We start from the raw sequence: 14,852 nt of genomic DNA on the forward strand, positions 1-14,852 counted from the left end.
AAACATTTTATTTATACAACTATTTTATTCAATTAACCTTCAAAAAAAACAAAAAGTTTCTCTAATGTTTTCTTGAGAAACATGATTTCAGAAAAAAAAAAAAAAAATATTTCTTTCTAACTGAATTGTTTTAGGAAAAAAAAAATTGTAAAATATCCATCAAGAACCATCAATATAACAATTTGAACTCATAAATAAGAGGATGATTAAGAGTGTATTTGACCCAAATCATCCAACTTGACCCAAATCGATGTTAAGGTCTTAGTCATGAGTTTAACTTATATTTTAAAGATTTATCTCTAGTTCAAAGAAAGAAAATAGTGCAAGTTGAATCATTTTAGATGTTGAAAGAGTAAGGAGTTAAATGAGAAAATAAGTCAAGACTCATGAAATATGAAAAGAAGCAAGATGAGGAAATTGCGAGTTTAGGAGATGAGGAATGACCATTATGAAGCAAGAAATGAGGCACACAAACATGAGAAATAAGGCATGGAGAAAAATTAATTCATCAAGTTTGCATGTAAATTTAAAACTCAAAATCTAGTAGTAACATGTACTTTGAATTTAAGATGAAATTTGGAGTACTTTCCAAAGTCCATATTAGGCAAGTCATATATCATTTTGAAGCTTGAGAAGTAAAAATTCAATGCTTCAAACAGTACACAAATCAAAGTTAAAATGAGGAAGTTATGAATATTTAAAGCAAACTGGTCAAAGAGGAAAGTTGAGTTCGAAATTGGTAATTTGAATTTGAAATGGTTTTTGGTCATTCAAAACTCAAAGAAATGCAAGAAAACTTTTGGAAAATGTTAAGTTCGAATCCTCCTATTTATTTCAAACAAAAGGCATGCATTTCAAACTTAAAAACATGGAGATTTTGCATAGGCAATGAGAATTTCGAACTCACCATCTTGATTTCGAATTGAGCTTTCTCCTACCACTTATGAGTTTGAAATTGATTTGGAACTTACCTAAATTTTGAACTCAACCATTGGTGATCAAGTTTGAGCTCCAAAATGCGTGAAAACGAGTTCTAAATGCCTCCATTCAATTCAAAATGCATCATACTTATTTAGAAGTCATAATTTTTGGAGTCTTTTTAGGTTGTTTATGATTTTTTTTTCTAATAAGTAGTCAATAAGAGTGTGTCGCATGTAAAGTCATTGAGGTTACTATATGAATTCTCTTAGTTCTAGGATTTAGGGATTTTTTGAGAGTTTGACATTTTGTGGGACAGAAGACAAGAATTTTGGTTTGTTTCTTTTCTTTTTTGTTGAATATATTATTTTTAGTTTCTGTTTATTCAAATTATGTATTTTTACTCTATTATGAATTATGAATAAGATATCACCTCCATGAGAGGCTATAAAGCCAACTTGGGGCTTGAAGTATGAAAACCTAAAGGCTAGAAAACTTATAAGGATATTGGGTAAATTATTATAACAATGAAATTAACTAATAGTTGAGTTACAATTTATTAATTTTTTATCTTATCTTTGTGAGTTAATTTAAAGAATGATACACAATATATTATTACCTGATACTAGTGATTCTTGATAACTCTTTGTCATTAGTTATCCTAATATTTCTTATCGTTATCTGCATTAAAACAAAGTTATAAGGAGTAACTAAACCAATAATTATTTTCATTTATTTGATGATTTTAGGAATTTTTTTTAAAAATGAAAAATTAGGTTTCCGATGCAATTCTGAATTATAGAGCTCAAGTTGATCACAAACGATTGAAGATCCCAAAACCCTAAGATCACTCTACTTAAGAAACCCTTGTTCTCTATGTTTTTATACCTTAAGTTAGATTGTTGAAAACCCCATACTTGAATCAATTGAATTAAAAATTAAAATTCATTTTATTATTAATTTAGTTTCTTTTACTTAATTTCACTTCATAAAAGTTAATTCACACATTGGTTTTTCACTTTAGGATTTAAATAATAGTGATTCATTTATCTTAGTACTAATAAATTCCATAAGTCAATCCTTAAGGACGATACCTGAAATACTACAAAAGGTGTAGTACTCTTTATTTGATTTTTCTTGATCAGAGTTGCTACAGAAAAAAGATTTAGTATTTTGGACAATAAAGAGAAACAATTATAAATATGAGATGTTTTTGAAACCCAATAATTGTATCTAATTAATTTCTATATTTTGTAATGTTTTATATGATATAATGGAATGATTTCCCATCAAATATGGTTATAAGTATGGTTGGTAGAACCACATTAAAATTTCAAGTATTTTTATATAGATTGTCTTATCTATATATTCTAAAATTAACATTATTTGTATTAAAGCTTTTGTGGGCATAATAATATTTATATTTAAAATGTTTTTTTTTTAAATATTTTTAGGATAAATGGAAAGCTACAAGTGATTTTTAAACTATTTAAAAGTTTTCAAAATTTTGTCAAATCTCTTACTATTTTTTTAAATATATTTATATATGCTAAAAACATTTGCTTAAAATGCCCAATGAAACCGTAATATCGATGACATCCAAAATCATTTTCTCCACAAGACACACTCCCTTCCTTCCATGCTACAATGACATTGTGCCATACATTATATAAAAATGGTGGCCCCTTGAATACGCAAACTTGGAATTCACTAATGAAAAGCTTCTAAGGATAATTAGCGCCATCAACTGTCACCACTATCAACGTGTAAACATTCTCCACTCAACAATATAACTTGTCTCTGAATCTCAAAGTGGATAGGAAGCTTTATTTCCAAGGCATGCCATTATTAAATTACAAAAGGAAAGAAAGTGGCAAGGGAGCAGAGTGGGATCTTGTTTTGTTCAGTTCTGTCAGTCTTTTTCTTTGGCTATATAAGACTCTCCTCAGCATTAGTTACTCCTCACTCTTTTCGATTGAGAAGAAAAGTAGGTATATAAGGCATCTCTCTCTCTCTCTCTCTCTCTCTCTCTATGGTCTTAAGTCTTATTTCTATACTCGGATGATGACCTCCTAGACCCATTTGTTGTTGTCCTCTGTGATGGGTTTTGATCCCATCTCTTCTTGCATTGGTCCTGACCCTGCAGTCTTGTGACAAAGATGGGCGTTGGTTGCTTTGGTTTGATCTCCAAATGAGCTTTGCAATTACTGTGCAAAGCCTATGGCAACCAGAGATCAGACAAACCAAACCTTGGCCCACTTGACTGTTTAAATATTTGGAAGAAGCGTCTAGATATTCATGGCTTCTAAATCCTCACCATTTTTCTCACTGATATTTTGTGCATCTTCAACAGTTCAAATTTTCTCACAAGAAGCACAGTAGAGTGGGCTTGTTGCCAGTTTGACCAAAAAAAAAAATTTGTACTTCTAACAATTTTAATTTGATTTTACATCCTTCATTAATCCCATTTTATAATTTAAGCTTTTAACTTGAGGTATATACTTGTAGTTTGAGAAGACATTGGAGCTCCAGCTTTCTCAGGTTTTCAGTTGGAGCTTCCCTATGTGTTATTACTTCATCTGTTCATCCATGAACTATTGTATGGCATGCAGTACCCCATGTGCAGATTGAGAGTCTGCTGCACAATTCATTACTGAGCAGTCAAATTATATGTTTGGATTCATATCAAAATTTTCTTTTTTCATACAGGCATCATCATGGTGTATAGATTGTCATCGTTGCTGGTGGTCTTCATGGCCGCTGCTATTTCAATTGCTTCAGAAGACAAAGAGATTTATGTAGTTCACATGGACAAGGCCAAGACCACAGCTTTAGACAATATTCTTGGGGATTCCAAGAAATGGTATGAAGTAGTGATGGATTCCATCACAGAATTGTCAGCTGAAGAAGATGGAGGAGAAGAAGCATCAGCCCCTGAGCTCCTTTACACCTATGAAACTGCAATCACTGGCTTCGCTGCAAGGCTTTCCAATAGGCAGTTGGAATCCTTGAACAAAGTTGATGGGTTTCTGTCAGCTGTTCCTGATGAAATGCTGAGTCTCCAAACCACCTACTCACCGCAGTTTCTTGGCCTGAAATTCGGAGAAGGACTATTGACTTCACGCAACTTGGCGAACGATGTGATAATCGGCTTTGTCGATTCTGGAATCTGGCCTGAACATGATAGTTTCAAGGAAGAGGGCATGAAACGGCCGGTGCCCTCTCGATGGAAGGGTGTTTGCGAGGAAGGCACAAGATTCACAGCTAAAAATTGCAACAGGAAGCTTATAGGCGCAAGAGCCTACTACAAGGGCTACGAGGCCGCAGCTGGGAAAATAGATGAAACGGTGGACTTCCGATCTGCTAGGGACTCCCAAGGCCATGGAACTCACACTGCATCAACCGCAGCTGGCCAGATGATAGATGGAGCTAGCCTTTTCGGTATGGCCAAGGGCGTCGCCGCTGGAATGAGCTCTACAGCAAGAATCGCTGAATACAAAGCTTGCTATGCTCGTGGTTGTGCTTCCTCCGATATATTAGCAGCAATAGACCAGGCTGTTTCCGATGGGGTTGATGTCTTGTCACTCTCCATTGGAGGATCCTCAAAGCCTTACTATACTGATGTCTTGGCTATTGCCTCCTTGGGGGCAGTCCAACATGGGGTTTTCGTTACTGCCGCTGCTGGAAATTCAGGCCCTTCTAGTTCAACTGTCGTCAATGCAGCACCATGGATGATGACCGTTGCTGCAAGCACCATGGATAGAAGCTTCCCTGCCATAGTTAATCTTGGTAACGGACAAACTTTTGAAGGGGAATCATTATATTCCGGAAAGTCAACTGAGCAACTGCCGCTTGTTTATGGTGAATCTGCAGGCAGGGCAATAGCCAAGTACTGCAGTAGTGGCACACTCTCCCCAGCTCTGGTTAAAGGGAAGATTGTTGTATGTGAGCGAGGCATCAACGGAGGGGTTGAAAAGGGACAAGAAGTGGAAAAGGCAGGTGGAGCTGGAATGCTACTGCTGAACACTGCATCTCAGGGTGAGGAAATTCGGGTTGATCCACATGTTTTACCAGCCTCTGCTCTGGGGGCCTCAGCATCTATATCCATAAGAAACTATACCAGCTCGGGGAATCCCACTGCTTCCATTGTTTTCAAAGGGACAGTGTTCGGCAAGCCGGCACCTGTGATGGCATCATTCTCCTCAAGAGGCCCTGCACTTAGAGAACCTTATGTGATCAAGCCCGATGTGACAGCTCCGGGCGTGAACATACTGGCCGCCTGGCCGCCGACAGTGAGCCCATCCAAGATCAAGAGCGACAACAGAAGTGTACTATTTAATGTAATTTCAGGAACATCTATGTCTTGTCCTCACGTTGGTGGCTTAGCTGCAATTCTTAAAGAAGCACACAAAGAATGGTCACCTGCGGCCATCAAGTCAGCCCTAATGACAACCGCCCATACTCTAGACAACAAGAAGGCTCCCATCTCAGATATGCGTCCAAACAGCCCATCAGCCACGCCATTTGCGTATGGTTCAGGCCATGTTGATCCTGAGAAAGCCTCCAAACCAGGGCTGATTTATGATATCACCTATGTTGACTATCTCTACTATCTGTGTAGTCTCAACTATTCATCTTCTCAGATGGCTACGATATCAAGGGGGAACTTCAGTTGCCCCACTTACACAGTTCTCCAAACGGGTGACTTGAACTACCCTTCATTTGCAGTACTTTTCAAGCGAAATTCCGAAAACAACAGCGCCATATGCAAAAGAACTGTAACAAATGTTGGGTACCCTCATACTGCTTATGTGGCGCAGGTGCATGAGCCTGAAGGAGTATCAATCATCGTTAAGCCTAAGGTTTTAAAGTTCAGACGGGCTGGCCAGAAACTGAGCTACGAGGTGAGGTTTGCTGATTCAGGAGAGAAATCAAATTCATCAGATCCATCTTTTGGATCTCTTGTTTGGGTGTCCATCAAATATACAGTTAGAAGTCCTATTGCAGTGACTTGGAAGTAGGTTTGAGAGACAAGCCCTGGCTGAATGACTGAATTTGAGAGGCTTTCAGATGGAAGACCCACCATGATCCTGAGTTCTACTACTTTATTATAATGAATGATTATCAGTGATGACTGTTGTAAGAAAATAAGAGCATGATCAGTGGCAAGAAGAAGTAGGTCTCTTGTGTCCTATGTGTTATGCAAATTTTATATGAAGCTGTGTTTCCTAAATTTCAAAGACTTATTGGTTAATTGTCAATTTGACATAGCATGTGAATTGAGTACGAAAATTTCTACTTAAAGATGGTATTTAATGAATATTGAATTTTTTTTTAAACCCTTTAATTAAAAAATAATTCTTATAAATCAATTAAATTGAGTTTATTTGTAGACTAAGAATAAAAGGTTGTATTTTAAAAGAAATTTAATTTCAACATATATTAATTAAAATAGGGTATATAGTTTCTATAAATCAATTAAAAATTGAGTTTTTTCTAGAATTTTAATATTATTATATGAAGAAACTTATAATAAAAATTTTGATTTAAAAGAAGATAAATTTTAATACAAAAATAAAATTCTTTATTTTATAGATATGATAAAAATGGAATAAAAAATTTTTAAAAATTAAAAATTCAATAATTTTTTTGGTGATATTTAATCTTAAATTATTTAAAATTTATGTAGCTAAACATACTTAAAAAATGAAACCTATCATTTAAAAAAAATCACTTTACAATTGTAACTCTTTCATCAAATGCCCCCTAACTTTTATTCTCTTATTTTTTTGCACATAATATTTATTTATTTTTTTTAAAATATTTTTTGTCTTTATACTTCCATGATTAAAATAAAGTTTTTTTGAAGTGTGTATGTATATCCTTCAAGAAATGTACTCTTGGGACTCGTATACAAAGACGCGGGCCTAATCAGAATTACTCCGGGCCGGGCAAGGCCCACAATGTGAGGTGAAAAACTTAGTTGAGGCCCAAACAACCCATCTACGGCCCAACACAATAAAACTTTCACATGTCTATGAAATGGACGTAGGTCATGCTAAGTCAAACAAAGTGGTTGTTTCATAAACCAATTTAATAACTTAATTATTTAATTTAAGTCATTAAATAAATTAATAATATTTGGTAAAATAACTTAATAGTGTGATTTAAAGTAAAAAAACAACTTTAAGTAATAAATAAAAATAATTAACTTATTCTTAAATCCACATCTTTTATTTTAGTTTTTTACCTTCATTTGCTCTAACTACCTCTACAATCTCCTTTATTATTTCACAACCTTCATTATTACTTAACCTCTTTTACCCTAATTATAATTTATTATGATAAGTATGTTAATTTGATAATTTAAAATAAGTCATAAGTTGATTTTATTAAACAATCTTAATACTTAAAGTAAGAATTAAGTAATAAGTTTTAAGTTTATAACTTAAATATAAGTTAACTTAAAGTCAATTTAAGTCATTAAGTAATAAATATTAAGTTTTATCAAACATCCCTTTAATTGGAGGTTAAAAATTTTAATATCAAAAGAATTAACACTACTTTAAATAAAATATATAGAAATCATTAACTTAAAATCACTAATTCTTTATTTTTATTCCTTTTCACGTTAAAGGATCCACTATTATATTTTTAAATTTTACAATATTATTTATAAAAAATTAGGATATTAATTTTTTTTTTTCTATTCTAATATTTCTTATTTGATTTTTTTTAATTATAGTATTTTTTTTTTTTCATAAATGGTTGAGTTTTTCCTTTCCTAAGTCATAACTATTCTCCTTTAGGTTAGGAATTACATTTTATTGTTATCATTTTTCTATTGGAATTATTCAATATAAAGATTGAATTTATATAAACATAAATAAATTCAATTTCTTACAACAAATATATGTAGAAGGGAGTTTTCATCTTTATTTTTTAGTGTAAGCATATTATTTTGTATCTCTTCCTGTTTCTTACAACAAAATGGGTGACCAAGGCAAAACATCCTTTTTTATAAATAAAAAATGTATGGATGCAAAAAGGTCCTCACAACTTTAAAATGTTTTTATGGAGTTAAGAGAAATTTATACTTATATAGCGCCAAAAACTTTCTCTCATATCCGATATATAATATCACAAACACCTCTCATGCAGATATAGCATCCTCATTATATCCCAAGGGATTACAGAGTTAAACAAACAAATACCGTCAAAGAAACCTCCACACCAAGGTCAATGATTGATTTTATACCATTTATAACGACTTGTATATAATCATATAGATATTGCATATTTTAGGTTTAAATAAGTCTCCACGACTTTAAAATGTGTTTATAAGATTATGAGGAGTTTATACTTATCTAACGTCATGAATTTTCTCTCCCATCCAATGTGTGATATCACCCTCAATTATAAATTCCAAATTCCACGAATGAATTCTAAATTTATTAACGTACTAATTTTCCTAAAAGTTTAAGTTTGTATAATTTAGGTTTAAATCATCGTATCATGCTTGATAACAAAAATCCCTTGATATATATAATGGGATTGAACCGAAAATTAATATATTTGAAGAGATACATGCAACTAAGAAATGATACATCAAAATTTAAACTTTACTCACCAATAAATGACGTGTAAGCTACGTGGACACGCATTCACACTAGTCTCTATCTATTGGTAAGAAGTGGAAGACTCACAACAACTGAAAGGCCCCATTACCATGAGTAGGGCCCAAGGGAGCTTATTGGATTTCTTCATCAACAAAGCCCATCACAATTGGTGATGAAGCCATTAAAATAATGGCATGAAACACAAGGGATGGACCCTTTCTTGAGTTTCACCAAACCCACTTCTTAACCCTATGTCCCCTTTCTCATAGCAAATGATTCAAGCTTTTGAATTCAGTCTCATTTTATGGTGAGTATATGTTAGTGAGCTTGTTATTATAGGTAAGTGTTTATCATGGGTATTGGGTTTAAGCGTAATTAAAACATTTGAATTTGAATGTGATGAACGTTTCATTCATTCTTTTTCTAATTTTCTATAATTTTCAACATAGGAAATTAGATGAATTTTTTCTTCCAATGGTTTCAAGATTCAAGGAGCTCATGGTTGATGGGAAAAGGGTCTAGGGTTGAAACTTTACTTCTAGGTTGTATAGGTCTTAAATAACTTTGTAATAATTTTAAAGTTGCAAGTGAGGAAACCACCAAGGAGGGAAATCATTTGAATCCAATAGTGGCTAGCATTTGGAATCTTTGATGCCCTTTGATCTCTATGCACTATGCACCAACAATTTTGCACTAAGTGAAGGCGAATTGGAAAGCATCAATGAGTCTTTGCTCTTTAATAATAAAAATAGGCTGCATGAGAGTAGGTATAGAAGCTCATATGAGCTCATATGCATTATGAAGTTAATTAGGCTATATTTGATTGTGGAAAAGTATTAAAGAAGAAAAAATTATAAAGAAAAGTGATTTTCTCATATTTAGTTCATTCTGAAAAATAATGAAAAATACAAAAAAAATTCAAAATTTAATTAAAATTAGTTAGAAATTTATATATTTTTAAATTATTTCATTTTTTTTTACGTAAAAAAGGGAAAAAGAATCATTTTTTCTTTCTCCTTACTTTTCCTTTCTATTTTTTTTTTCTAATATTTTTCTTCAAAAATTTTCAAGAATCAAACATAGTCATAAATAAAACTTTTAGAAAAATTGATTGTCTAGATTAAAGGTGATGTCTTCGAACCTCACAAATTTTCATTTTTTATTTCTTCTTATTTTTCCTTTTTCCTTTTTATTTTCTTTTGATGATATTTTCCTTCAAAAATCAAACATAGCCATAAATAAAATTTAAAAAAAAAAACTAATTGTCTAACATATTGGATTAAAGGTGATGTCTTTGAACCTCACCACATGTTCACCTACTTTCACAACTTGTTGAGCCTATCCATGCCCTAGAAAAATAACATCGGCTGCACTCCACACAAGGAAAGTATTGAAACCCATGAAATATATTAATAGTATGATACTATCAAATCTTTTGTTAAGTTTAAGTCTTTAAGAAAACCAGTTATCCAATCTTAAGAAAAATGTCAAAAAATTATTAAAGCTTGGTGACTCGAATTCTATTTAGTTCAACCCGATCTCTCTGTTACCACCACAAACCAAGCCCCCACAATTTGGACCTATTATATATATAGTTATGATCTTTATACATATATAGTAGTCACTCGCATATTTTCTTTCTTGTATCAGTTTTTTAACATAATGGATTTTCTTTTTCCTCTTATTTTTCTTGTCTAGACTTTTTCACATAAAATATGTGTGTTTTAATTCTTTTTTTTTTTTTTTTTTATCTATTCTCGCTATTTTGTAACAAAAACATTTTCCAAAAACTACCATTCTACTAGTTTCACAAAAGCTTGTTAGAAATAATATGCATGCCACGAGCTGAGAGGTGATGAGAACATGATTATTAATTAATATAGAAAGTGTGGAAAAGGGTTATCTGTGGCACTTACCCGAAACGTGTTTCAACAAAGGTTGTCCACAAAATGCCCATTAAGAGCTATTAAACTGATTAGCTCACAAACGAGAACAGGAGAGGGGGGGTTGTTCAGCAATTTCTGGAGAGAGTCAATGGAGAATGGGAACACGATTAACATAGAAAGTGGAAAATGGGGGAAGGGTTTTCTTTAGTATTTTCTCAAGAAACATCATTTATGGAAAAGTTTCTACTCCATTCTAGCTTGATGCCAGTCGCGTAATGTTCCATAATATATTACAAATGGTGGACCTTGAGGAGGTAAACTGGGACTTTCACCAATGGAAGACTTCCTAAAATGTGGAGTGTCAACTACATCAACGTGTAAACATCCTCCACTCAAATGTGTAACTTCTCTGTCTCTCTCCGGAGTTCATATGAGGCATGATTTACTGGGTGGTCTTGTCCCTCTTTATCGTAAAAGGAAAGACAGTGGAAGAAGACTTGTGATTGTAAGCTGGGGAGCACACAGGGCTCTCAGTTTTCCAACTTTCTTTGCCTATATAAGATGCTCTTCACTCTTCAGCTTCGATCATTCCTCAACTCTTTTCAGTTGAAAAAGAAAGGAGGTTCTCTCTCTCTCTCTCTCTCTCTCTCTCTCTCTCTCTCTCTCTGTTGATTGGTTCTTAGGCCCATTTCTTCATGCCTTGCTCCTGATTTCTGTAAGCCTAAAAGGCCCAGAGACTACTCTTTTTGGGGAACATGATTGATTTGGTCAAACCCATAATTTATCAGTTCTCTTATAAACCGGGACAGATTCAAATGTGTTGGTTTGTAGTCTTGGAAGTGGGGGTGGGGCTTGGTTTGTTTGGTTTGATCTCTCCAAATATGCTTTGGGTTTGCGGGGAAAAAAGCTATGGCAAACTGAGATCAGCCTTCTCCATCCTCTCTGCCTATAATTAATCCACATTAGTTTATCCATAGATGGAATATTGAGACTTCCACCTTATAATTCATGACTATCCACTCAATTTTCTATGTTTATATTAATATCGTTTTTCTTTTTTCCTGCAGGCACCATGGTGTACAGAATATCATTGTTGCTGCTAGTTTTCATGGCTGCTGCCACTTCAACTGCTTCAGCAGACAAACAAACATATATAGTTCACATGGACAAGGCCAAGATCACAGCTCTAGACAGTATGCTTGGGAACTCCAGGAAATGGTATGAAGAAGTGATGGATTCCATCACTGAATTGTCAACTGAAGAAGAAGGAGGTGAAGAAGAAACATCACCCCCTCAGCTCCTCTACGCCTATGAAACTGCCATTACTGGCTTTGCTGCGAAGCTCTCCACCAAGCAGTTGGAATCCTTGAACAAAGTCGAGGGGTTCATGTCAGCTGTCCCTGATGAAATCCTGAGCCTCCACACCACACACTCACCTCAGTTTCTCGGCCTGCACCCCTGGAGAGGACTATGGTTTGCTCCCCATTTCACCACAGACGTGATAATTGGTGTTATTGATAGTGGAATATGGCCTGAGCATGTTAGCTTCCATGACTGGGGCATGCCACCGGTGCCCTCCCGGTGGAAGGGTGTCTGCGAGGAAGGCACAAACTTCACATCTTCCAAATGCAATAAGAAGCTTATAGGAGCAAGAGCCTTCTTCCAAGGCTATGAGTCCAAAAGGGAAAAAATCAATGAAACAGAGGATTTTCGATCCCCCAGGGACTCCCTGGGCCATGGAACTCACACGGCATCTATTGCAGCTGGCAATGTGGTACCTGGAGCTAGCCTATTCGGCATGGGCAAGGGCTTCGCCAGTGGAATGATGTATTCATCAAGAATTGCCGTTTATAAAGCTTGTTATGCACTTGGTTGTTTTGCCTCTGATGTATTAGCAGCCATAGACCAGGCTGTTTCCGATGGGGTTGATGTCTTGTCCCTCTCTCTGGGAGGCCGCTCAAGGCCTTATTATAGTGACCCCGTAGCTATTGCTTCTCTAGGGGCGGTCCAGAAAGGGGTTGTAGTTGCTTTCCCTGCCGGAAACTCAGGGCCTTCCGATTTATCTGTTTTCAATTCAGCACCATGGATGATGACCGTTGCCGCAAGCTCCATGGATAGAAGCTTCTCTACCATAGTTAAACTTGGAAATGGAGAAATCTTTCATGGGGCATCTTTGTATTCTGGCAAGTCAACTCAGCAATTGTTGCTTGTTTACAACGAAACTGCAGGCGAGGAAGGAGCTCAGCTCTGCAATGGAGGTACACTCTCCCCAGACCTGGTAAAAGGAAAGATTGTTGTATGTGACAGAGGCAATGACAGCCCAGTTGAAAGGGGCAATGCTGGAAAAGGGGAAGTAGTGAAAATGGCCGGTGGAGCTGGAATGCTACTGCTGAATACCGATGAGCAAGGAGAAGAACTCATTGCTGATCCACACATTTTACCGGCCACCTCTCTAGGGGCTTCAGCAGCAAACTCCATAAGAAAATATTTAACTTCCGGGAATGCTACTGCCTCTATTGTTTTCAAAGGGACAGCGTATGGCAATCCTGCTCCGGCAGTTGCAGCCTTCTCCTCAAGAGGCCCAGCATTTGTAGAAGCTTATGTGATCAAGCCCGATGTGACCGCCCCGGGCGTGAACATATTGGCCGCATGGCCACCAACAGTGAGCCCATCCGGGCTCCAGAGTGACAAAAGAAGCGTTACATTTAATGTTCTCTCCGGGACATCCATGTCTTGCCCCCATGTTAGCGGCATAGCTGCGCTTCTCAAATCAGTACACAAAGATTGGTCACCCGCCGCCATCAAGTCAGCCCTGATGACAACTGCTTACACCCAAAACAACAAGTGGGCTCCAATTTTGGATTTGGGGTTTAATGGCTCGGAATCAGCCAACCCATTTGCATATGGATCAGGCCATGTTGATCCCATGAGAGCCTCTAATCCAGGGCTAATTTATGACATTACCCATGAGGACTATCTCAACTATTTGTGCAGCCTTAAGTACACCCCTGAACAGATGGCTCTGGTTCTAAGGGAAAGCTTCACTTGCCCAAATGACACAGTTCTTCAGCCCGGGGACTTGAACTACCCTTCATTTGCAGTAGTTTTCGATAGTGATGTCCTGAACAACAGCGCCACATACAGAAGAACTGTAACAAATGTTGGGCTTCCTTGCAGTACATATGTGGTAAGGGTGCAAGAGCCTGAAGGGGTGTCAGTCAGGGTTGAGCCTAGTGTTCTAAAATTTAGACATCTCAATCAGAGGCTGAGTTACAGGGTGAGTTTTGTTGCAGAGAGAGAAAGCTCAAGTTCAGGCGATGCGGTCTTCGGATCTCTGTCTTGGGTCTTCTGGAAATATACAGTCAGGAGCCCTATTGCAGTGACTTGGCAGCAGCCTGAAGACTACTGATTGAATTTGACACACCTTCATACTGATACAACTAGGGTTTTATGAATTTATGAAAAATAAACTTACTGAAAAAGAGGTAGAAGTCTAAGCTTATGTCTCATTCACAAATTTCATTTCCCAAAGTTTGCATTATGCCCATCAAAATTTTGTAGCAATCATCATGGCCTTACTCTGTTTTCCTCTGTTATAATAATGGAAATGATTGAAGGTGTTTGATTTTGGATCCGGCTGTGTTGTTTTTTTTCTAAACGACACAATGAGAAAGAAAATAAGGTTGTCGCTTGTCACTCAATCCAAAAAATCCAAATGTGTGACGTATGGTTTTGATTTGTTGAATATTATAAATTGAGAAAACTATAGGCACAAAGGAGGTACTATGAGAAAAGGAAAACTGGTTAAATATTAATTCAATAAGAACAATTATAGAATATCGATTCCGTATGTATCATATTTGTGTATTGTTAAAAATATATGACCAAAGTTAGATCTTTTTGAACGAAAACATAAATATATGAAATTAATGTATAAATAAATAATTTTGGATTAAGTTTTGACCATGTCATCTTTACGGGTCTCTTTTAAGAGTCATCATTTGGGTGATCCATCATGCGTTTAAGAACGGTATTATTATTGCACCCTAACATGATGCTTTCATGACTTGGACTCGACTTTTTCCTCTAATATCAATTCTTGAGTGGGTTTTGATTATTTCATCTGAAAACTAATTGGTATTCAATGAAGATGGGTCAAACGTTTTATGGCATTTGATATGATACCCGTGAGCTTGCTCTAAGAGCTATCATTTGAGTGATTCCTTCCTAAATTAAGAACAACATTATTGCACTCTAATAAATAAGATTAAAATACAAAATGTTAAGATCGATATAAACGCAAACCGAATACAAAGTAATTAAATTAATGAAATATTTTAATTAATAGTGTTAAATTAGATGGTGGAACTTTATAACATTTTATATAAATTACAAAATTGACGTGGGTATTTTTTTTTCTTGTATAATC

General features: G+C 35.4%; 2 protein-coding genes across 3 annotated transcripts; both read left to right on the forward strand.

Moving 5' to 3' along the window:
• The first annotated feature begins 3,635 nt into the window (after nt 1-3,635).
• LOC117932572 (subtilisin-like protease SBT1.1) lies at nt 3,636-6,132 on the forward strand. The gene has a single exon (XM_034853849.1). It carries the CDS (start codon nt 3,636-3,638, stop codon nt 5,937-5,939), a length of 2,304 nt encoding a protein of 767 aa, XP_034709740.1. The 3' UTR covers nt 5,940-6,132.
• Nucleotides 6,133-11,020: 4,888 nt separating this feature from the next.
• On the forward strand, nt 11,021-14,055 carry LOC117931723 (subtilisin-like protease SBT1.1). Of its 2 annotated transcripts, none has more exons than XM_034852762.1 (2): nt 11,021-11,045; nt 11,491-14,055. In XM_034852762.1, the coding sequence occupies exon 2, from the start codon at nt 11,496-11,498 to the stop codon at nt 13,830-13,832; it is 2,337 nt and encodes a 778-aa protein (XP_034708653.1). In that variant the 5' UTR covers nt 11,021-11,045; nt 11,491-11,495; the 3' UTR covers nt 13,833-14,055. The 2 variants fall into 2 exon arrangements, with proteins under 2 accessions (XP_034708653.1, XP_034708654.1); XM_034852763.1 differs by lacking the exon at nt 11,021-11,045 and adding an exon at nt 11,079-11,138.
• The last annotated feature ends 797 nt before the right edge of the window (nt 14,056-14,852 follow it).

This window comes from Vitis riparia, chromosome 15 (assembly GCF_004353265.1).
Source record: "Vitis riparia cultivar Riparia Gloire de Montpellier isolate 1030 chromosome 15, EGFV_Vit.rip_1.0, whole genome shotgun sequence".
Classification (NCBI taxonomy): domain Eukaryota; kingdom Viridiplantae; phylum Streptophyta; class Magnoliopsida; order Vitales; family Vitaceae; genus Vitis; species Vitis riparia.

Bases quoted from the DNA above. Each gene is read 5' to 3' on its own strand.
- LOC117931723 (XM_034852762.1), top strand. From the start codon at position 11,496: ATGGTGTACAGAATATCATTGTTGCTGCTAGTTTTCATGGCTGCTGCC.
- LOC117932572 (XM_034853849.1), top strand. From the start codon at position 3,636: ATGGTGTATAGATTGTCATCGTTGCTGGTGGTCTTCATGGCCGCTGCT.